The 24,914-nt window shown below is 39.1% G+C and overlaps 1 protein-coding gene across 9 annotated transcripts in view; it reads left to right on the top strand.

The window, feature by feature from the left end:
• LOC122992722 (serine/threonine-protein kinase Nek5-like) overlaps positions 1-24,914 on the top strand; it is a 30,760-nt gene continuing 5,846 nt past the window's right edge. For 3 of the 9 annotated variants that reach the window (XM_044366610.1, XM_044366605.1, XM_044366604.1), the window contains exons 1-22: positions 2-100; positions 278-312; positions 487-569; positions 3,227-3,363; positions 5,059-5,155; positions 5,267-5,364; positions 5,619-5,702; positions 6,939-7,009; positions 8,540-8,626; positions 11,829-11,883; positions 13,243-13,356; positions 14,469-14,555; positions 16,053-16,149; positions 16,824-16,936; positions 17,979-18,049; positions 18,134-18,304; positions 20,214-20,292; positions 20,965-21,072; positions 21,621-21,701; positions 22,123-22,230; positions 22,739-22,819; positions 24,742-24,858. In XM_044366610.1, coding sequence (XP_044222545.1) covers positions 3,241-3,363; positions 5,059-5,155; positions 5,267-5,364; positions 5,619-5,702; positions 6,939-7,009; positions 8,540-8,626; positions 11,829-11,883; positions 13,243-13,356; positions 14,469-14,555; positions 16,053-16,149; positions 16,824-16,936; positions 17,979-18,049; positions 18,134-18,304; positions 20,214-20,292; positions 20,965-21,072; positions 21,621-21,701; positions 22,123-22,230; positions 22,739-22,819; positions 24,742-24,858 — 1,842 coding nt within the window. In that variant the 5' untranslated portion in view covers positions 2-100; positions 278-312; positions 487-569; positions 3,227-3,240. Of the gene's footprint in view, positions 101-277; positions 313-486; positions 570-2,164; positions 2,502-3,226; positions 3,364-5,058; positions 5,156-5,266; positions 5,365-5,618; positions 5,703-6,938; positions 7,010-8,317; positions 8,403-8,539; positions 8,627-11,828; positions 11,884-13,242; positions 13,357-14,468; positions 14,556-16,052; positions 16,150-16,823; positions 16,937-17,978; positions 18,050-18,133; positions 18,305-20,213; positions 20,293-20,964; positions 21,073-21,620; positions 21,702-22,122; positions 22,231-22,738; positions 22,820-24,741; positions 24,859-24,914 lie in introns of those variants that run through there. The other 6 variants (XM_044366609.1, XM_044366608.1, XM_044366611.1 and 3 more) reach the window with 6 other exon arrangements.

Here is a 24,914-nt window from a genome sequence, read left to right as displayed (position 1 = left end):
GCACAATTTGGCCAAGCAGGTTGAGAGCACCTGAACCATTAAGAGGCTCATGAAGCAGGTGTGTCAGCTTCACTCTTGCTCCTGTGTACATGCTTCCTTGGTAAGCCGAACAACCCCTTTGTGTTTTAACTAGTATTATTTGATTGTTAGGGTAATGTAGGGGTGCAAATGCATCCTGAAGTATTGCATTTTTATGTCAACATTGAATTTGTTGATTACAGATTATTTATATTACAAAATATGGGTCTTCCAAAAACATATTGTTTCTTTTGTAAAGGGTCCTAACAGTCCAGAAGTAGAGGCAGTGGCAAGGTATGAGAATGTCTCTTGTAGTCATTTGTGGTTAGACTGAGATTAACATGTGCTTTATTCAATTTACAGGCAAAGTGCTGGTTGCTATTTACTTTAAGCTGTTCATTTTATATTGTTTTACTTGTGTTATAGTAGATTGACCATGGTGTTAATTTATGGTTTTATCTTTTTTAGTGCTGCAGCTGTTGTTGGCCTCTGGTCACAGGAGCGGCTGGTGCAGTGGAAGTTCACCTGTTGTTTTGTGGTTATCATTTAAGGTTTGCTGTGGCACTGGTAGTAGTCTGGGTGTTTTTCTGTGGTTGGGGGGTGGGGTTATTTCGTGTGTAGTTTTGGTGTTAGCATACTTCCAGTGCATCGGTGTGCTGAGTGCCACACTCCTGCAGCAGGATGCTTCAACTTTTAACTCCACCTATAGAAGTGATGTTAGTGACCCTGGTTATAATAAACCAGCCTGTTATGGCACTTTCACCCACACACTGACTGTTTGCTTCATTATTGAAGTTCACCTGTATTTATACCTGAGCCTAGACAAGTGTCACATGTAGTTACATTTTCTAAAGACCAAGGTGACACCCTCAAATGTCTCGTTTGTCTGACCACCACTCTAGAACCCAAAGATATTTAGTTCACAATTATATAAAACAGAGAAAAGAGGAAAATCCTCACAAATGAGAAGCTGGGACTAATGAATGTTTGGAATTTTTCAGTACAAATGGCATAGACAGTAGTTTTCTGTCAATCAACTAATCAGTTAGGTGTTTTCAGCTTTAGCAACAAGTTGTTCAAATTAATATAAATATATAACTGAAAAATCTCTATAACAGGCAAGTGCAAGGACAGAGTAAACTCACTGTTGTGTACTTTGGAGAACATTATAGAAATAGTGTGTTATCAGGAATCTTGCAGGATTTTTTTTTTTTAATAACATGCTGAGTGAGAAGAGGAGTGTGATTGGGTGCTTTTCATTAAGCTAACGTGTCTCCTCGCCTGTCAGCTTCTTCCAGTGAGGATGTGAGAGAGCAGCGAGGACGGAGGAATTTAATCCACCAGATGGGACATCCTGGCTCACTCAGCATCATTTTGAGGAGACAACTACTTATGACGCACAGAACCTCCACTGTCAAATATGAAGACGTCAGCTATCAAAATATTATGAAGCAATTAAGAAACTGTTTAAACTCTGAAGTTTAAACATAAAATTCATGTACTATAAATAACACTTTAAACTGTTACTTAATATTTTCTACATGATAGTTGAAAGGAAAACACCTGATAACTGCTCCAATGTTTTATCATCATCATCATCATTTGGCTGTGTCAGAGTGAGACACAAATAGACAATTTAAATCTATTAATTACTGAAAGAACAGAACCGACGTAAAGAAGCGATTAAAAACATCTGTAGCCTGCAGAATGTGTTTAAATAAAATGTTGCCTATTTAGTTCGTGACAGTTTGACGTCATTTTCAGGCTCAGGATGACTTTATAGGAGACACGCGGCTGTGTGACGTCATATTTTCCTGAAGGAGCTGGGACCATCGATGTATAATAAGAGCTTTTAATACATCCATGGCTGGGACGTACTGAAACGAAAAAGAAGAAAAGAAGCCTTTTGGCTTGTTAAGAAAATAATAAAGTTACAAGAGTGTTTTTTTTTTGTGGTTGATTCTTGATTCGGTCATTTTTATCTTATAACGAAGCTGCTGTTGGTGTCATCCCTGTTCTATAGGTAGTTTTCCTGATCTTAAGTATTAGAATAACAGCCTAAGTGTTCATAGTCCCGTCAGATCAGCTGACCAATTAGTAAGCAAATTGGATCAAAAGGGTGTTGCCGTCCGGTAAAAAAAAACTTCCGCGTAGGACACTCCTGTGGTTTCTCGCTCCTCGTCTCCTCCAGAAGCGTCCTCCCTCCTCGCTCCTCCTCTCCTACAGGTGCATTTAAGGGATTAGAACATCCTCCATGATGGCGGAGGGTGAACGATTTCCGTGTTACTTGAGGAGAGAGGACGCACGGCGGGGCGGGGCAGCATAAAACCACCCAAGCAAATAGAGCCACGAAAACTACAAGTCCCAGCATACCGTGTGGTTTCCCCCCCCGCGCTTGCCGGGTTTGAGGCACTGTTACGCGTTGCCGCCGCTTTCTTTAAGTATGTGAATACTACTTCTGAGAACAAGGCAAAAGGTAAAAGGTAAGTCGAACTTATTATTTGACACTAGACATCGGAAAAACGAACGTTTCCCTTATCGATAGTGAACTTATGTTATCATGCTAACATGATAGCTAGTCGCCTGTTTATCTGTCCCCATGGCAACGGACTCCTTCCGCCGGGACTTGACTTGTCATTGTGAAAACTGTGGAAGCGTTTTGTAGGTTTTATAAAATGTTAGAATAGAGTAGAGTAAATAAAATAATGAACTTTTGGTTTACGTTGACAAGCTACAACATAAAATACTGCATACACAGACATTTGTCAGTAAGTTAGATTTATTTGACAACAATAAAAGTACATATAAGACTGTAACAATAACCCAGTGATATAATGTCATTCTGCTGCTTGATGAACACTTCGACATTTGATAGTTTAGGTCAATTTTTCAACAAATACTCCCACTTCAATAAAATTTGATTGCACTACACTAATAAAACAATAATATTATCATACTAAAGTGACTATATATTGGTTGAGTGTGTTTTCTGTCACCCTCAAGCCTCTTCAGCACATCCTGTCACAGTATGTTTAGTGTCAAAATCAAAATCAAGAAAAAGATCATCAACTAACAATATGGCATATTGTGCAGCCTCAACATTTTTCTATAAAAGCAGCTAAGATGTTTGAAAAACTTTCCCTCTGTACATTTCTGTGTAAAAATTGTCCTCTGTTTTTTTTTTTGTTTGTTTGTTTTTTTGTTCCAGGTCTTTCAGGTGTTATGAACAACTATGAAGTTATCCGTCAGATTGGAGAGGGTGCATTTGGGAAAGCCTTCCTGGTCAGAGACAAAGGGGGAGGTGGAGACAGACAGTGTGTGGTCAAACAGATCAACCTCAGAGAGGTACAATGCCAGCATATGAACAGTTTCTCTCCAGCTGTTGTTCAATGTTGTTCTTTTGGCTGGTCAACCTTTCCCTCGCTGTTAAATTTCTTTACTTTACCAGCTGTTACCAGGTGAGTCAAAAACTTGATTTTGAAAATGGGTGGATCAAAGCGAACCAGCGGTGACTGTGTCTGTCATATTGGCTTCAGAATTTTCTGTCCACTGTGGTGCAGTTGGAAGAAGTACAGTACAGTTCTGAGGTACCTGTACTTTACTTGAGTATTTCCATTTCCTGCTGCATTGTAGTCTTATACAGCTGCATTTGATTACAAATGTATTTTCTATTTACTGTGTGTACATTGTGATGAATGTAGTTTGTTGTTATTTTGAGGATGAGTTTTGACATTCTAAAGAGATGATAAACTAAAATATGATGCATTACTATAGATTCATCTACCTGTGAAACAATATAAAGTAGCAAGGCCGTACATGACCAACAACAGTAAAATGCTGCTTACATGATTATGCATCAGTATTTTAATGCTTTAATAAATGGATACTCTTGATAGTGAGAACTATCAGAGTTTTGATAATCTACTAAATGTTGTTGCAAATACATCTATCTGTAAACCTGCTTAAGTGACATTTTGAATGCAGGAGTACTCTTGTAATCAAGTATTTTCCTGTCATAGTATGGTACCTTTGATCAGATAGAGGATAAAAAATGTATTTATTCATTATTTATTTAATTATTGATTTATTTAACATGGGAGTGCATGTTGGTAAATACTGCTGTGAGTTAGCCAGAACACTATTTTTAGTCTTGTTAGGGACATGGCTCTACAGATTGCAGACTGAAATATCTCAACAACTACTGGATGACCTGCCATGATACTTTTTTACAGATATTCATGGCTCCCAGAGGCTGAAGCCCATTGACTTTGGTTATTCCCTGACTTTTCATCTGGCTCCACCAGCAGATCAAAGTTTTCACTTAACCAATGAAATGTCTCGACATATACAAAATGAATTGGCATTGAAGTTTATTGGCAATGAATTTTGCAAAGACATTCATGGATCCCAGAGGATGGAACCTACTTTGGTGACTTTTCATCTAGTGTCTAGCATCTCAACGATTGTTGAGATGGATTTCCATTAGTCATGCCCCCCCCCCCCATGATAACTTTGGTGATCCCTAAACTTTTATTCTCTATTTGTCCAACACATTGGTTTGTGAGCAACTACCTGCAAATGACTAACACGTTAAGCTAGTGTGGTGAACAGGGTAAAGGTAAACATACCTGCTAAACATCTGCTTGTTAGCATTGTCATTGTGAATATGTGCGCACGCTGACGTTAGCATTAGCTCAAAGCTCACAGAGCTGCTAGCATGGCGGTAGACTCTTCATCATCGACAGACCTCCAAAAACAGAGCCTAAAATTAGAATAGTTATTGAAATAGGGCATATAATAGATTAATAATAAAAATAATAAAAAAGGAAATATTCATTATTAAACTATACAATACAGGACATTATAATGCAAACCAAATCACTATAAATAAATATCAAACCAATTCAAAATCCTGAACAACATTAATTCGCAGAGTTAATTAAATGAAACCAGTTGTTACCCAGGTTCATATGCATTTACACATTTAGAAAGTTAAAGTGTAAAGTTGAAGTGGGATTTAGAAGTGTGTTTACTGCTCAGATGTCAGCGAGGGAAAAGGAGGCGTCCATGAAAGAGGTGACGCTGATGTCCAAGATGAAACATCCTAACATCGTTGCCTTTATCTGGTCATTTCAAGGTTTGTGTACCTCTGTGGTGAAGGCATCATAGTATAATCATGTCTTTTTGTAAGCAGGTTTGTGCTCGAGTGTATTTGCATTGATGTCAAACATACTGTTTGTCTGGGTAGAGAGCGGCAGCCTCCATATAGTGATGGAGTACTGTGATGGGGGAGATCTGATGAAGAAGATCAACATGCAGAAAGGAGTTGCTTTCACTGAGGAGCAGGTACACACAAACACACACACACACACACACACACACACACACACACACACACACACTTGTGAGGAGGATTCTCATTGTCCACATTCATCCCTAAACCTGAAACAAACTTGTTAAGAAGTGAGAAGGACTCATGTTTCTGTCATTAGGAAGTAATTTACACAGTAAATTTAAAAATATGACTTAAAAACACACATACACACACACATACACACAAACAAACATGCAGTGACAATGAGCTACACTGTGTTCCTCAGATTGTGGACTGGTTCATTCAGATCTGCCTGGGCCTCAAACACATCCACGACAGGAAGATTCTCCACAGAGACATCAAAGCTCAGGTATCTGGCCTGTGTCACTGCTGCACACACTCACACATCCAGTTCATTCACTTTCAAAACCAGCTCTTTACATGAAGGTCAAGTGAGCACAAGACAGGGACTGACAGACAGCCAGTTCATTACACAAACACACTCATACCTTCAGGTCAGACTCTGTAAACCACACTGCCTGGTTCCACATTGAGATAATTGGCTCTGTGTTTCATTGTGAATTATTGAATTATTGTGTTGATTGTTTTCTGAGTAACTGTTTCATCTGTAAAATGCCCAGAGAACAGTTCCCAGAGTGAACACTGACTTCTTCAAACTGCTTGTTCTGTCTGACCAATAGTCCAAACCCCAAAGATATTCACATTTATAATGATATAAAACATTTTAAATAACAGCAAATCCTCACATTGGAGAAGCTGCAATCAGAGAATTTTTTATGTTTTTTCTTGATAAATGACGATTAAATTTGTTCTGTTTTTATCTGTTGATGTCTGACAGTGGTAACATTTTTGTGAATGAAACCTGTCCATAAGCGGAGTGGAACAGGTGATCTCACATAGCTGTGTGAGGGTGTTGATTATGCTAATGATCAAATCTCACGAACATGCTACTCATCATGAACAGGTTGACATTCATTGGGCTGAGATGAGCAATTTGTGCAGTTATGAGAGTTTGTTGAATCTGTCTTGGAACATTCAAATCAGCTGATCTCAAAGAAAAAAATATGAAAATGAGGAGGGATGTTTTGTATCTTTTTGTATGTGGTGTTCTAAATAAAGTTTCATTATGGATCCAACCTGATCACAGCTGCTACTGGAAACTATAACTTTACAGTGTTTGATACTAGATTTTGGGTGGACTATCACTTTAACTGAGCCTCATAACCCACAGACTTTACATCATGCATTCCTAGTGGAACCCGTACATGATAAACAACATTATCCACTGACCCTGAGGTTAAGCTTTTTAATTTGATAGTATTATCAATTACAGAGTTCAGAGGATTGTACAGCTGAAGTGTCTAGAACTCAGCTTTGTTCTGAACAAAGACCTTGCTGTGTGCCAACACCCAGAATAACTCGACACAACAACCACAGACTACACTCTGTTCACAACCATCACCATCTTTCATCAATCATATCTGTTTCCGCACACACACATTCAGGCACACATGATACATGCCCAGTCACTGTTTCTCTGGTGGAACACAGACGTGCTTTCATTCCTTCTCTCCCTCTGGTCTAGAATATCTTCCTAACCAACGGAGGGATGAAAGCAAAGCTGGGGGACTTTGGAATCGCAAGAATGTTGAATAAGTAAGTCAGTGTCATCTTCACACACACGCGCACACACTCAAACAGTGCAGCTGTTTATCACTGAGGGCTCTGTAACACATGGAAGACCTCCAAACAAGTCATTATCATTCCACAAACTGTCGACTGGGACGTGTAAACACACATGGTTGTGGAAATAATGGTCGGCCTGTAGTATTTGGCTGCTGTCTGTACAAGCAAACTGAGCTTATGATAAAAATAGGGAGCAAAATTTGTGTCTTTTCGATGACACTGTGTATGTATTTTTAGTTTTTCACACCAGAATAGATAAGACTTGATTGATCACATGTTACAGTAGCACAGAGGCAGGGGTGAGAGGTAAGGAAGGAAATAAATGAAAAACAAAATAAGAAATTAGATAGATGACATTAAAACATACTGTGTTTTTTATCAGTTTGTTTTCTTTGTTTTATATACTTTGAGGTGTGGAATGGAGACCTGTTAAATCTGACTTTATCTGATGTCTAACTTTGTTCATTTTGAGGCAAGGTAATAAATAAACAGCACTGGTGCCTACCTCTGCACTCCACTTAAATGCCCAGATGCTTCTGGATTGGCTGAACATTGTAAACACAACTGGCAGTGTTGTGGGATAATGCCCTTGTCACTGCATTAACGTTACTGGTTGGTCAGGCCACCTGTACATACAGTGTGATGGAATTTGGAGGATAACATGAATGTGTAGCACGTTATGTCCTCCGGGTGAAGCTCCTCCCTAGCAGCTTAAAAGAAGCAACTGGTGGATCTTTGGTCTTGTGTAGTTTTTAAAACATGAGAGCATGTGGTGTCTCTGCTTACTTTTTTCTGTTTATATCATAGTTATGATTGAACAAGCATTCATCACACAATCCTACATGCCTTAGAACTGCTGCCGTCCAGTCTGACACTGATTGAGACCAAGATTTTACTAGACCTGTCTGGCACAGTGTGACATGTAGGAATGGACCTTAATACCTTCTCATCAACAGAGTGAGTTAGCATTGACAAAGAATGCAGTGCAGGGCATATGACCATTCCAAAGTAGGAAAAAACAATGAAAATGGCAAAAAAAAAAAAAAAAAAATCTTATTAGTAGTGTCTATTCCATCTGAGAATGAGTGGGGGACTTTCAGTAAGAGAGAACAGTTTGGTGATTTATTCAAGCTGCAGCAAGGCTAGCTTGCTAGCATACATAATGTAGTATGACTAGAAAGCATATTTGGATCAGCACTAGGCTTCATCCTATTAGCTTTCCGCTTTCTTACCTCTTTAATTTTTTCATGTTACATAGGCAGAAAAGCTGTTTCCTGGCTCCACCAACTAAGGTTTTAACTCAACCAACTGCAGTGTTTCTGCCTCTGCAACAGCTCTGCACCTGACAAAAAACATTCAGCAGGTCACCACAAACACACAAAAAGAGAAACATCAACACTAGAAATAGAAAAAAGTATTTAAGTTTTGATGTCACAGTTTACATATTGAACCTCAGCTGAGTGTCTGAGTGTGTTGTGTTTGTGAACTGTGGCTGTGTAGCACCATGGAGCTGGCCAGGACTTGTGTTGGGACGCCATACTATCTCTCCCCAGAGATCTGCGAGAGTCGGCCCTACAACAACAAGACGTATGTATGGTCGTCACTCTGCACAACACTCACAGCCTGAACCCCCATGAATGACTTTCTCTTTGACCTGCTGTAATGTGCTTTGGTGGCTTCAAGTGGACACAATCAAAAATCAGGGCAGAGTTCCCAGCGGACACATATATCATCACGAGGAATACTGAAACTTTAGACCTGTAGTCATTTGTATGTTTTGGCTTGAGACTGAGATTTGTACCTGGTGGAGCTGAGATGTGTTGTGATGCAGCAGCATCATCTACAACTTGAAAAGCTGAAGATGGAGATTTTGTTTTGATCACCAACCCTGCTAATAATAATTATTCTGACAAATATGTGCTGCAAAGCAGAAAAACCTCACTGCATTCATAAGCTTTGTCCCAACAAGGTTTTGAGTATGTTGTGCGCTCATAATGGAATAGTGAGAAATTTCAGTATAAAGATGCCATATTACATTTGCTTGATATTTGCGGTGGTGACAGTGATGAGGAAGCTACAGAAACATCTGATTAGCATCTTTTGACACGTCTTGCATAATTTCCTGTTAATACAAAATGATAAAGTCTAGTAATATCCTGTCCACCAATAGTATACCATGATGCATATATAGTCCGTACTGTATAATATTAATTTAATGGGAATGGGACAAAGCAATAATGTTGTTTGATTTTTCTGCTTTAAGTACCAGATGGATGGAGTCCATCTCTTAAGGTCAGTTCAGGGAGGTTCCTGTGAACTGTCAACTACAGAAACAAATAAGAGATGAATTCTGACTGATTAACATTCTGATGATCATTATATTGTTTGCCACACCCATCTTGAACCAAACGATAAATGACAGTTATTGTATAGTTTTTTTTAACTTTCTCACCAGTTGTGTCTCCTTTCATGCTTTTTCCTACTTCACTGCAACAGAGTTGTGAGGAGAAGCAACCAGTTATGGAAGTATTTCTTCTCTGTTGTAAATTATTATTTGAAAGATTTCTTTTAATGACAACTAGTGTTCCTCAACTTAGCAGCAAGGGATTCGCCTGGATCATTTTACAATACTACAGGTTTATGTTACTGCCATTGGTATTACATATTTCAATCTAGTTTCTGAGAAACCACACTTATTTCCATCAGTTTGGCATGGTCTGCATTAATAAATCATTTCATTTGAGTGCTGTCCTGTAGATGATTTTTAGGTGTTTCTGAAGGTTCAGCACCCAGCTATATACAGTGGTGCTAATCATGTTGATTCATTATCATTTTGAAAAGCACAGTGGCGACCAGCCTCAGTGGCTCTTACTACAAGCAGCCAAAGTCCTGACATCACTAGCTGCTGTAACTCAATACAAGCATCATCAATACAACCAATTTTTAGACATGTTCCTGAGGTGTATTATGCATATTCTAAGATAAATAAGTATCTCTGACAGTGCCTGATGTTAGAATTTGAATGTTAAGTTAATTAAGTAAAAGAGCAATTCATTTGATAAGCATTTAAAACACTAAAGCTCCTGTCATCTTAACACTTTCTCCTTTTTCCATGATATCCAACCACACTCTCTTCTAATGTCATTTTTTTCAACTTTTAATCTGTCCATTCTCATTGAGCTCGCTACTCAGCTATTTTCATTCTGTCATTTAATCCATGATGGTCTTGGCTCGTGCGAAATGGTGTTTGTTAAAGCTCGCTAAAAAAGAAAATATTACTTTTACCATCCCTGTCTAGGTTTCACTCGGGCTCTTTATAGGTGTGTTTCCATCCACCTGTTTTTATGCTCATTTTCAATTTGCAAATTAATAAACCTGAGTGGAAATGAATAAAATATCGCAAATTTTTAAAAAATTTTCTGGACATTCAGGTCAAATTTGTGCTGCATTTTGGATGGAAACCTAGCGTCTGTAGAATGTAGAAGAAGCCAGTCAGAGGTGTGAATTGGAACTGCAGCAAATTCAAAATGCTTTGTCGTTGCAATTCCCCACATGCACCTCTGATGTAACTTTGTCACTATTGCAGTAATGAGGAAGAACAAAATGACTCAAACAAACTAGTGATTAATGGTAAAGTGAAATAAAAAAATACTCAAAATAAACAAGAAAAAGAAAGAAAGAAAAATCCCCTGTTGCGTTTTCACCTCTGACAGTGTCTGTTTATGGCCTTGACTGACCATCGATCAGCCATGTGGGTTTGATTAGAGCAGTTCTGTAATCATGCTGTCATCTGGTCGCACTGCAGCACGTTCACTCAGAGGAGTGTTCACTTCAACAACATGTACATACAGAGAGACATGCACACATGCTAACAGCAGGGAATGCAGATGTGTAGCAAACTCACACATGCAAACATCTCAAACTAATTATCATTCTCTTTCCTTCTATGTGTGTGTGTGTGTGTGAGACAGATCGTTGCTCTGTTCTCTGCTTCTATCTTGTTTTGATATAACTGACTGAGGTCAGTGTTGCTTCCTCTTTCCCACACTCGCACACACACGTCTGTGTTTCTGTTCTTGTGAGATCCTCATTAACATAATCTATACCCTAGCCCCAAACGCTTACCTTAACCTTAACCTACTTCTAAACATAACACTGAAACCAAGTCTAATCTCTCAAACAATACTTTAAAGGAGGGGGGAATGTCCGCAATTACCAAAAATGTCCTCACTTCCATGGTCTAAAACTGCCCCCATGGGTCCTCACAAAGACAGTACAAGAGTGCACAGACACACACACACACACACACACACACACACACACACACACACACACACTTGGTCCCAAGCCAAAAAAGCAAATACCAAAGCAGTTGAATTACTCATTAAAGAGCTGAAAACCTTTTTACTAGACTTTTCAGTCGGTAGCTGGGCTCTGACTGGGTGGTTCACTGCTACTTTGTTTCTGCTCTCTATGACTTTAGATCAGGGGGACAGAGGGTGATGTTTTGCTCCATCTGGACATCCTGTTTCCACAAGTCATATGTCAAGTTACACAAGATGTACTAAAAGCGCTTCTTAATGGTGACCTCAGAGTTGCAGTCCCTGAATCTGTTAAGTTTCAAAACATCAGCACTGAGCTTGGGGGGACATTTGGAGATATAGAGGAGATATCAAAAAATCAGGGAGCTTGTCTATGAAGTTGTTATAGTCAAAATTAATGTCAGATGCATTTTAAATCCCTATAGAGTGTGTGTGTATGTGTGTGTGTATATGTGTCCTCTTTGCAGGGATATCTGGTCTCTGGGCTGCGTCCTGTATGAACTCTGCACTCTGAAGCATCCAGTAAGCTGCACCACACCCAGCACATCACACAGATGGAACCTCCAAGGCTCTAAGAAGGAGCGAATGCTAACACTTATGCTAATTTAGCCTGCCCATTGTACGGGAAGAGCAAGCTAGCATGCTCCCAATAACAATGCTAACATGCAGATGATAAGAAGGTGTAATGTTTAATGTTTACCATCTTAGTTTAGTGTGTTAGCATGCTAACATTTGCTAATTAGCACTAAACACACAGTATAACTGAGGCAGATGGGAATGTCAGTAGTTTTGCAGATATTTGTTCATAAACCATTTGATGGATTAAATGATGGATTTTGACTTGATTTGATTATGGTGTTGATGAAAGGGATCAGGGTCAGGGAATCATCAAAGTTATTACAACTCACCTGAAGTGATCATTAATATCTGAAACTAATTTCATGGTAATCTGAATGTTACATACATAAGCCTTTTTCTCAGCAGACAGTTTGACTTGTCATAGCAGGAAAATCACAGGTGTTACTAATAACGTTAATGATGGCTCTGTTCTATTCAAGTGTGCCAGTAAACCATGACAGTGACAGTGAGCCAGCATGCACAATAGACCTTTTTCACAGTAGATATTTTGACATGTGATAGTAGGAAAACCACAGGTGTAAATAATAAAATCAATGATGGCTGAATTTTCAGTTTAATGGTTTGTGCATGCTGGCTCACTGCAACACTATCATGACTTATTGGGACTCTTGAATAGAACAGATACATTGTTAATGTCATTAGTTACACCTGTGATTTTGCTACTATGACGACTCAAAATGTCTGATGTGGAAAAGGCCTGTTGAGGAAATAAACAGTTGCAGGTCTGACACAACACTGCTTTCATACTGTCACACATGGTCAGAATGTGAGAGACTGGAGATCATTTATCCCAGTGGAGGTCGCACAGCAAACAGTCGCCTTTTGTTACCGTTTAACCCTTTTGCTGGCAGATAACTTTGGGTTTTCTCAGACTTTGCATTAAAGAGTGTCAGAACAATAAGAAGAGAGAATTAGATGTTGGGAGCAACTTTTAAACAAAAGATGTGTACTTTATGTAAACTGAAGAAAGCTTTTCTAAAAATCTCTTCACTGGGAAAACTTGAATATTTTTTTATATTGATGGCTTTTATGTCATACTGATGGTAGGCTGTCATGGTTTAATCCCAGCGTGACCTTGTGTTGTGTGTGTGCTGTGTGTGTGTGTGTGTGTGTGTGTGTGTGTGTGTGTGTGTGTGTGTGTGTGTGTGTGTGTGTGTGTGTGTGTGTGTGTGTGTGTGTGTGTGTGTGTGTGTGTGTGTGTGTGTGTGTGTCCCTTGTCTGTGTCTGTCCCTTCACCTGCAGTTTGAGGGCAGCAGCCTGCGGCAGCTGGTTGGTAAAATATGCAAGGGGCGCTATAACCCAGTGCCCAGCCGTTACTCCTACAACCTTCGCCTGCTGGTCACCCAACTCTTCAAGGTCAGATCCTGTAAAGTCAATTACATTTGTTGCAGTGTGTCACTTGTACCTGACCCTGGACTTGAACATCAGTGATATAAATTTAAACATCATTTCAAGCTGACAAATCAGATGTGAAGTGGATGAATGATGATTTAGACTGGAACGCTGATGACTTTGAGGATCAGAGTCAGAATCTCTTTATTAGCCAAGTATGCAGCATACAAAGAATTTGTCTTGGTGTTTGCTCCCACAGATACAACATAGAAGAATAAAAATATGACAAGAGTAAGGTAATAATAATAGCGAAATAATAAAATAAATAAAGTAATACTAAAATTAAATGAAAAATGAAAAAAATAAAATTTTAGCTACACATCTTTTAACCATTTCCCTTAATTTCTACAAAGTGTGGGAGTACAAATGTTTCTAGTGTTTATATTGTAACACTGTCAAAATGCAGAACCTTCTATGTTAGCATTTTCAATTGTCCATTTTTGCTTGACTTTGTTTTTCAAACTTCAGAAACCACCAAGAGAGTTTTATTTCCATCAAATGACCAAAATACAACAGACTAACCATTACAAACAGACACAGAGACAGTGAACTATTATAACATTTGTAAAATCCCCTGTCAGAAGTGACCGGTTCATCTGACATTTTCACTGTCAGTTTGTTTTCCAGGAGTCAGAAAGGCTTTCCCATTATCACCTGATAAGTTATCTATATTCAGACAGCAAAACAAGGATTTTTAAAGGGGAAAGTGCAAACGTTAGAATATCAGGAAACTCTTTGAGCAGCTGTAGAGGAGATTAGCCTGAGCTGCACACCAGGAAGCTTCTATTGTCTGCTTCTAGAAAATTGTTTTGCATTATTAGATAGTTGTGTAAGGTCTATATAATAGAGAACAAACATAGTGACCAAGTCTTGTTTAACACTTTTTGGCATCAGTCTCATATATGAAGCTCTCGGGTATTTTTTAAATTGTACTGACTGTGATTCTAATAGTGCTTGTTGTTTATGTGAAATCATAGACAAACTAGTTGTATTAATACAACTACAACATGTGTGTGTTTGCCAAAGAGCATTCAGAGCATCAGCACTGGACCGTACACGCATGCACTCTATTTTAGGTCAGCCCCCGGGACCGTCCCTCTGTCAACTCTGTCCTCAAGCGTCCCTTCCTGGAGAAACATATCAGCAAACACCTGGACTTGCAGGTAATGAATCTGATTGGCTATCAGTTAAATGCTCATCTCAGTAAACGCTTTAAAGGGAGATTCACTAACTGATGGAGGCCAGTACGAGGCTCATCTATCCAGCACCCAGAACAGCACACACAGTTATGAATCAAATTCACACTTTTTTGTTTTTGTTTGAGAATTTATGAGCTGCGCATTTCCACAGCCAGCAGCCAATATCAGTCAGGCTTTCTTCTCACTGATGTCACAGAATCTCTAAACATCACACAACACAGTTCTAAGATGAACATTATGAACAAATTGAAGAGAGTCAGTCTATGATATACTGTTCTATCAACTTGGTCTGTAACCAGTGTGTGTGCTCTCTTGTGCTTTTATCTGTGTGAGGATCAAATTGAGTTTCAGACCTGGAGAATGAGGGCAATTTTAGAAAATGAGGACATTTTGTTCTCATTTCAAAAGGTTGTTTGAAGTTTAAGACTTGGTTTTAGGGTTAAAGTTTGAATGAAGTTCAGATGATGATGAAGTTTTTTATTATTGGGCTTACAAGACACCACAAATTATTGCACAGCAGGTGCACAATGCACTTAATGCATATGCTTTCAAGTAATTCTACAAAGATTATGAAAATAAAGAATACCAGTTTAGTGTTCTCATCCACTCAAAAATGCATTTTTTGTTCTTGTTACCTAAGTTGAATGTTGTACCAATGTTGAATGAGCCTCACTGTGCAGAATGATGTATGTGCAAAGTTAGTTTTCACATACGTATACTGAAGGAGGAAAGTTTCCCTGTGCTCATTGAAAATCTGAGTTTCAGGGTTGGGCCTACAAGCATGATTTGTGACATCATAACTACTTTGGAGCCAATCCTGGTCCAGTATTCAACTTATACAAGTGTGAAGTGGAAACCTGAAGCGTCAAGTGCACATCGAGAATGGACTTTACAGTGAATCTTGGGACCAGCACTTAAACTTTTGAAACGAACAATATTTAGATTCTGAATTTTTTAATGAGGGAGAGGGAGTAGATTTCATTCTAAAGATTCTAAATATAATTGAACTGTTTTGTTGAAAAACCATCAGACACAAATTGTTATTCAAAGTAGAGTGTTATATATACTATACTATATTTCAGAGTTTCATGACTACAACAAAATACATACGTTACTGATAAAGCATATATAACTACATCTACTAAACATAAATCATTTCCCAGCCATTGGAGACAAAGATAGCTCGCTAAAATACATCAAAATCATTCACATTTTTTGATTAATTGTATACCAGAATATTTCAGGCTTTTGTCAAGCCATTTAATTAAAATTTTAATTAAATCATCAAACTATACATAGTACAGAGGAAAATGGGACTCAATTTCCACTTCTGCCAAACCACACAGCTCACACAATTATGTCATTGTAATAGCTAAAATTGGAGGCAAGGGAATGCATTGTTTCAGTGAGGATCCTCATAAGTATAGATGTATTAACATGTGTGTCTTCATGTGTGCACAGGTGATGCAGAAGGAGTTTAGCCACACAGTGTTACATCAAAACAGAGCTCCAGCCTCACGGGCCTGTACAACAAGGGCAGGAGCGGCACACGCACCAGGTAACACTGCACATGCATAACATATATAACACACAAGTTACATAAAGCCCAACAACAGTGAAAAGAGCTAAATGGTTTCAGTTGTCATCAGATGTGTTGAATGCAGATTCTGGCGCCACTCAGTGGTGGTGAAATGACAGCACATTCAGCAGGGTTCCTTACTGTTGCTACTGGCTTTGATCCTTCATCTGATTAATTGCAGGGAACACAACTCTCTCCTCTGCTGTATCGCTCGGTCTCCATGGGAGACGAGCTGAATCCTGATTGGGTTGATTGTAATTGTGTCACATCTTGGCAGGCATTGTGTTTTGGTAACATCAGAACCCAAAGTTAATGTTGCCTGTCTTAAATCATTGAGGGAGTGTCTGTTTCTACTTGTTCGTCTGCTTCACGATGGTTACCTAACCGCTTTGTCTCAACTTTCATCCCTGTTCTGGAAGTTCACAATGTCTTTGAACGGTAAACCAAAACTAGAATAATTCTAGTTCATTCATCTTTGAGCTGTTTTGGCATTTTCCAACACTTATTTTAGAGAAAAGAACAAGAACTCATGCCACCTATGGGTGTACATGAAAAATATTAGTACAGGAGACTACATTCTAAGTCTCCTGTATAAATGTTATTGATAATGTCCACTTCTTGTTTTTCTAATTTGAGACTCTCCTGTTATCCAGAGAAGATACAGAAGTCTAGAGCTGCAGAGAGGCCCAGGCCCGCCATGAAGAGACTGCCCGCTAAACCAGACTGGAGAGTTCCACTCAGACCCTACACTCCTGCCCCCTATAAAGTAATAAAATAAGTTTCCAGAGTGTTAAACAGAAGGAAGGATGTAAATAAAACACATGTAGGGGCTGCTTTACAGCATTACAGCAAGTTCCAACACCACTTAGTCTGCAAGGCATGTTAGTTTGCACCTGTGTTCCATTTAATTAAATCCAACTTTCTTGGGAATTAAACTAGTTTACTTACAAGTTCCAGAGGAAGTTAAAGCATTGAATGAGGGTTTATTTAAAGATACAGATCACAACATGAACATTCTTATTCAAAAGTTACATCAAGTTACATCAAATTACATCTCAGCCTGGTTCATTACCAATGTATTTACATATTTCTACATTGTATAACATTTTATGACATGGTCAAAAGACATCTCTACATCTTTCTATCACCACTAGTCAGCTTTACAGTACTATCATCTGTCATAAATAATTCAAATATTTATACCTGTATTCTAGCACTTCAAGAAAGAATAGCAAAAATCAACATAACCTCAGCTTAGTCCACCTATCATACACTATTCAAAATATACAGAATACTTCAACAACTTCAACAATATCAGAAAATATTTCACATGTGATAACAATGTAAAAATGTACCAAATATAAAGATGTTCTTAACTGGCTCTTTCAATACAAACAGACAAATGAACATAACATAAGGGAGTTGCAGTGCCCACAGCTTCATCTTTTCTCATAAAACTGTATGAGGTCAATGGTTGCAGAGTTTGGGGGCAACAGCTGCAACTGTTTGATCTCCTTTTGCTTTAAGCCAAATCGGAGGGGCAGCATAGAGGCTGAAGAGTTCTTTTTTCATTATTAGTGGGACATGACACTACATTAGTGAATAAGACAGAACATAAGATAACACAGATTACAAACACAGAACAACAGAGCAGTGTCTAGTACTGTCTGGGTAAAAACTGAAGTGACAGAGGATCCTGTTGGGAAAGGAAAGTGGCAAAATGTGTCTCTTGTATCTTTTTCTAATTCTATTTCTTAACTTAATTTCTATTTTATTTTCTTTCATTACTATGTGACTGCTAATTGCAGCCCCTCCATCACAGAGCAGGACCCCTTTCTTATCCTGCAGCTGGAGAAGTTGCCGGGCAGCAGAACCAAAGGTGAGTGAAAATCTATTCAGACATAAAAGGTCTCAGTGAGGTTTGTGTGTCAGTTTTGACCTGGACTTTGTATCACTGATGCAGGTCTGGCCAGCAGCCAGTGAGCCACTACCAGCACTACCACGCTCAGCTGGATGCCTTTCAGAGGAGGAACAAGGAGGACATTCCTCCTCCTCCTCCTCCTCCCCCTCCTCAGGAGAGAGAGAAGCAGCAATGTGAAGACCATGCTGCTCCTCCTGTGGAACCATACCAGCTGTGAGTGGCAAAACACCAGAATGCCACCATGACCCATTACCCATCAGCCACCACCTGCAACTACAGCTAGCAGCTAACCATATTTTCACATTAATTTAAAGGCATAGTTCAACATGATTTGAAATACGCTTATTGGTTTTCGCGCTGAGAAGATTGATATCACTCTAATATCTGGATGGTAAACATGAAACTGAAGCCAGGAGACAGTTAGCTTAACTTAGTATAAAGACTGGAAACAGATATAAAAAAGGTTAAAAAAAATTTTTATAAAAAAATCCTCCTACCAGTACCAAAGTCTAAAAACAACAATTTGTGGTTTCACATGGTGCTATCTGACACATTATTTCTTGCAAAGGAACCGCTGTTTCCCTCTTTTTCCAGTCTTTATGCTAAGCTAAGCTAACCAGCTGCTTGTTGTAGCGTCATATTTAAACCCGCAGTGTGGAACTTTTACATATAAATGAACATCCATTACATTCAAGCCCTTGCCAAAAAAGTTCACACAATGCTGATCAAGCCTATAACCGTCAGGTAAATAGGCTCTGTATTTCACAGTATACCAGATTTTTAACTTTGGTGTCGGTGGCAACATTCCTGTGCTAGCCAACTGAACGCATACTGCGCATGTTCTATGGGCAGAGCATTCGCACCAGAGACTTCTGCCAGTTGCTAACTTGAATGGGGATAAAATAATTTAATCGTGCAGTTCTTCTAGACTTTCCAAATGTTAATGAATTGAATGGATCAAATTCTAAAAGTGAAGTGAGTCATTTCGCGGGGGTTGTGTGACGCTCAAAACAATTTATCCACCTTTTCACAGCCACAACAGTAGTGACGGAGTAGGCTACAGCGGAGCCTATGACATAAGCATGTCTACAGTGTTTTTGACTTACTGTCAGGAGGGGCAGACAAAAGTCCTGCACTTCAGCTTTAATTGACATACATGAGAGTGGTGTTGACCTTCTGATCTAGAAATTGAATAAGTGCATTTCACAAAACTATTCTTTTAAAGCAACAATAAGCTTTAGCTTGTTTTTGAAGCTTGTGTTTCCAACACAATTAAAATAACATTAACAATATTAACCATGTCTTTAGTTATACTAGCCCCATATGTGATCGCAGCACTCTGTGCACTCCATGACTCTGCCACACAGGCTTCCCAGTGCAAACTTTATGGGGAAAATACAAACATTATGTTTAACCTGTCACTCGGCAGCGCTTTGCATCTTCCAAGGTATTTTTGTGATTGCATGGGTGTCTGCTGGGAATGACAACATCTTTGCTCGGGGTGAAACCAACGTTCCAGTATTTCCATAAACTGTGCCCAGCTTTTCAGAAACAGAACTACAAACATGGTGCCACTGTTCTTTTCTTCACTGTACGAGCTGTACGCTGCGTCCACTGTGGAAATACCTTTTAATGATGAGATTAAAATATTGGTCTTGCCCCAGGCAAAGATGTTCCAATCCCTGGCAAACGGTAAACACCTATGTGATCCCGAAGCCTTGGAAGATGCAAACCTCTGCCAGACAACAGGTAACAACTAGGCCAAAACCTAGTATAAGGCTGGACCATGTATAAAACACTAGAGGACTTTTAATTTGTATGTTGCCTGGTTACCATCAGACATGGACATTGCAGGCTGTGGACATGACTATGGAAGCGCTGTAAATGCCCCCTGATGATGATATAATCGAAAACTGTTCATACTGAATCATTTTGAAAGCACAATGGCCAATGGGGAAACTTCAACACTTGGCCGTCCGACCAATGGTGTAACTTCATCACAAAAAGTAATGTTTGTGTTTACTCCCATAAGGTTTGTGCTAAGAGGCCTGTGTGACTGAGTGTGTGGAACGCCGAGGTCACATACTCACCTCTTCTCTCTGCCTGTGTTTGTGTCTGTCAGTGTGGCTGCAGCTCGTAATCAATATCTACAGAGGAGACAGGAGGCCAACCAGTACAAGCTGAGAGCAGAGAAACAGCTGGTATGATGAAGCTCAGCAGCTTCACAGTCTGCTGATGGAATTGATGCTGCCACTCAAGACATAGTGACTGACCGTACAACAGGCTCTGTTTTGTTATTTGGATATTTCTATTCAACTCACTGAAGATCCTTCAAATTTAGATAAATCCCACACAGAGAGAACAGATTGTTGAGGACTGAGGAATTTCAACACATTCACATTTAGTAAAACATCTGACAGATGTGTTTTAAGGAAAGCAAGTACTCTGGATATAGAAAGAAGACTACATATAAAGACATTTTGTTTTTGGAAGTTGCTCTTGCTGTATCAGCAGAGTTTTTAATCTATAGGCTCATGACTGAAACCTGTAAACCTCAGAGGCACCATGCAGAGCCACAACAGTAGAATAAGTTTTTTCCACGTTCAGAATAAGAAATAAGTATACCAGCCAAGTGAGGGGGAAACAAAAATTATTATAAAACAGTAACATTAACATAGAAAAACTCAAAACTCACAAACTCACAAAATTCCAAATGTTGGTGTCCCCCTATGGTAGTATCAAAAATAAAATCATTAAAAATGAAATATATTACAGAATTACAGAAGCCTTAACAGTCACACTAATTTCCTGGTGGTTCTCGTGCTGAATTCCACAGCCACTCTTATGTTTGAGCTTTCTTCCCTGACTGCCAGGGTCTGCGTCCATGTACAGCTGAGTGCAACAGGAAGCCGGGTGGTCAGGAGCAGGACGTGGGGCGACACCAACACACACCTCAGGACAGGAGGCGGGAGGGACAGCAGGTAGGAGCCACACCATTCTAGTGAAGGGAGAGCATCACAGAGTCATCCAGATATGTTATGTACCATATTTAATGAACACTGGATGAAATTTGTAGGAATGGTTAAAAAAAAGTATTCAAGATGGTTGAAAACTACTGATACAATATTTGGTGTGAAATTTCCATCAGAGCTCTAGTTCCAGGCATCAAGACTGAGATACTGCGTTATTTGTTAAAAGAGTTTTTCACTGATTTAGCATTGCTTTAACTCCTTTTTCAGGCTCATGATCGACAGTTTACAAAAGGATCGCAGTCAAAGCAGCAAAACCAGAGATATTGTCTGTCTTATTCCACACATTCTTCTTCCTTGTCAAAACCTGGTTCCTACATTACCCACGATGCATCTCAACCTCACTTAAGGCAATTATCAGATTTCACACAGCTCCCTCTGGAGCCTCAAAAGTCTGCATACAACTTTTTTCACATGTGCAATAGCACCCCGCAACACCTGAAAACATTGGTGGAATTCCCCTTTAATATGTGTGTGTGTGTGTGTGTGTGTGTGTGCAGGGGTATCTGCATCAGCTGGATGTCATCAGACAGCAGTATCACCAGGAGATGAGACAGATAAGGCTGAGAGCTGAAGCAGAGGTACACACACAAGCTGCATCTCTGTACCTTTCATGTCCTCATTTCAAGATAATGAAAAAATAATAAACATAATGATGACGATACCAACAAAATAGGCCACATGGTCTCTCTCATTTCAAAAGCCTTCTTTTAAATTTAGAGGACACAATCACACAGATTGCAGACCTCAACATTCCACAGTCCATCCATTGCTTGGCTTGCTTATTAGTGTGATAGGCCGATCCTAAATGTCAGCTGACATTTCAGTACTGTACTGGTACATGGTTCTTCTCTTCTGTGACAGTTCATTCACTTCTCTTCTCAAGGTATCACTGGTGTTTCTTCAAAAATGTGTGTTACTAGTTAGTCATTCTGAATTCATACCTGTCATAAAAATGATACAGAGTGAGATGTTAACATATTTCTTTATATAATCTGTCAGGATCAGCCAAACACACAACATAAACATGGAACCTTTGTGGTGGAGAAACCCAGAGAGCCAGAACCTCCTGCAGATAGTAAAGAGCAACAGAAAGCCCCACCTGCACAGGTAAATGCTGACATATAAACAGTTCAGTCACACTTATTCTGACTTTAATGGTATTTGTACTCAGTAAACTCAGTCACACCAACATGTGTAGTTGAAATCTGTAACTGACTGATACTCTAAAGGGATTAAAATGATTAATAAGACCAGTACTCAATTCATCATAAGAGGTATTGTCTATGTAGCCACATAAAGCTTATGTGTCTGTGCCATAGACCTGCATTGTCAAAAAACTATTAAAACAGCCTCAGAGTTGTTCCAGAATAAACCATGTAGGACATATTCATCCAACAAGCTCTGAATGCTCCCTGAACAACAAACACATGCACCCGTCTCTACGTTGTTTGAATGTTTTAAAAATGAGTGGGGACCCTGATAAAAGGTGTGATCCTGATTGAACTCCTGTGATCCTTTAACATGTGGGGGCTCTTCACAGAGCTTCCTGGGGAGAAGACCAGTGGTGTATCAGAGAGATATCAGTGTGTCTTCCTGTGTCTCATTTGTGCTGCAGGACATTGAAGCAGCTCTGAGGAAGATCAGGGAGGAGAACAGAGAGCACAGGAGACTGCTGGAGAGAAAACACAAAGACAAAGTGAGATTACATCAACTAAATATTCAGTTCAGTCAGTCAGAGGTGATGTCTTAACAGAAGAGTCTGGTAATATCACTTGTAATCACTAATTCCAATTTCTGTCCAAATTCTGACTATTTGAATATTTACTCAGGAACAACATAATGTATCCCAAATAAGATCAAAATTATCTGCAGCTCAGTTTTCACCCCGTCAACTACCTGAAAAAAATTAAATTGATCTGAATACTCTTTGGTGTAAGACAGCATTTCTTGATAGCTCCAATGTGGATATACTTGCTCTCAGGGGATGACCCCTTTGGATTTATTGATGCCATTACTTCTCCTCTTGTGGCAATCTCAGGACAAACTTTCCATTTCATGCCGGAAAATACATCACTGTTGTTGGCACACTTCAATAACATGCTGATATCATTTGAACTGCTGACATGATGTCCTTCTCCTGTGACGCTAACATACTATTTTAATATTTTTTGTTGTTGTCATGTGAAAAAGTGAGAGGACCACCAACATTATTAGACTATTCTGTAGGGACTATAGGGAATATCTGTACCAGATTTTATCCATCCAATAGTTGTTGAGATATTACAGTCAACTAAAAAAAGCTGTTATTTGTCAACTTCATATTATCTCATTATGTTTCTCAATACATTTTCTTGAACTGAAAAATATTTGAAAAACACTTAAACTGTGCACTCATATCCAAAGATTCATAAGACGCCTTGGCAGCAGTGAGCAGCACAATGCCAGTGCCAAGAGTGAGGAGTTGAAGTTGAGCAGTTTAACTTTATGCAAATTAGCAGGGATGCTGAAGCAGCAGTCATTTGCAGATTGGGATTTGATTTTCTTCCCACAGCAACCATTGTACTTAAGTTCCTAGCAAACATCTGTTCTATTCCATATTGACAATGGAAGAGAAATTAATCATTGTGTTCTCCAGTTTCCCGGATTTGTCAACGTAATTTTGAAAGTGAAACAGCATTTTTATCTTTTAAATGACAGAAATATAGACCAGGTACATTATTGTTACTAAGTAATACACAGTGGAAACCTGAAAGATTGTGATGCAATTGCGATGTCTGCAATGCTGCTTGAACGACCCCACCCTCTGCTGACGACTCCTAGAGGGCTGGCAGCAAGCAGCCAGTGACCAAAGTGCCCGCTGCTGCTCATAATTGTCTTGGTGTGAGTGCCCAGGAAGTCATTCTCCAGAGATTTCCACAGTTTGACACCACATACTGAAATACAAATCTGCTTTAAAAGCAGTCCGTGCATACTGATGCTTAAAATTCAGTTTCCTTCTATGGTCCTTGTACTTGGAGCTAAAAACAAACTAACCTCTGTAAAATTGTTGGCAATCTCTGTTTTTCTCCCTGTACATAACTAATAATGTCTGTAACCCAACCAGATCTTTAGTCAAATCATTAGTCCTGACTTAATAAACAGTCTGTTGGTATGTTCCCTTGATTCCACCTTATGTATAATTCTTACTGCTCTTTTCTGTAATATAAACAATGGCTTTATGTTGCTCATTTACAGTACGTGTTGCCCCACACCTCCATACACCAACTAAAATATAGCAAAGGAAGGGAACAGTGAAGAATGTGCATTGCCTTATAATCAAACACATACTTAAACATACATAAACAGAAATAATCTTGGACACCTTTGTTTTTACATATGCTATATGAGATTTACATGTCAGTCTGTCATCCATTGTTACACCAAAAAACAAAATTAAAATACTTTGTTCAAATGTAATTGTTCAGTTGTACTGTGAGTCAGACACACCTGAACGCTTCTCATCTGGTAGCACTATTTTAGTGAAAAAAAACATTACAAAACAACAAAAAGATGAGTTTACATGTCCCTGTGGATAAACTCCATCCTGTCATTTGCTCTTGTTGCTTGTCATTTCTGCAGAGGGGAATCATGTTTGAGATCCGGTTAGATGACGATGACGCAGAGGAGGAGAAAGAGGAACAATGGGAGGAGGAGGAGAAGGTGAGTGATGGAGGACATGAGGAGGAGGAGGAGGAGGTAAGTTTCAACTCTCTCTGTCTCTTTTTCACTGCTCTTCTTCTCTTTCTGTCTCT

This window comes from Thunnus albacares, chromosome 11 (assembly GCF_914725855.1).
Source record: "Thunnus albacares chromosome 11, fThuAlb1.1, whole genome shotgun sequence".
Lineage (NCBI taxonomy): Eukaryota > Metazoa > Chordata > Actinopteri > Scombriformes > Scombridae > Thunnus > Thunnus albacares.
The sequence above is the reverse complement of the archived record's forward strand: the minus strand, read 5'-3'. Positions and strand labels throughout refer to the sequence as shown.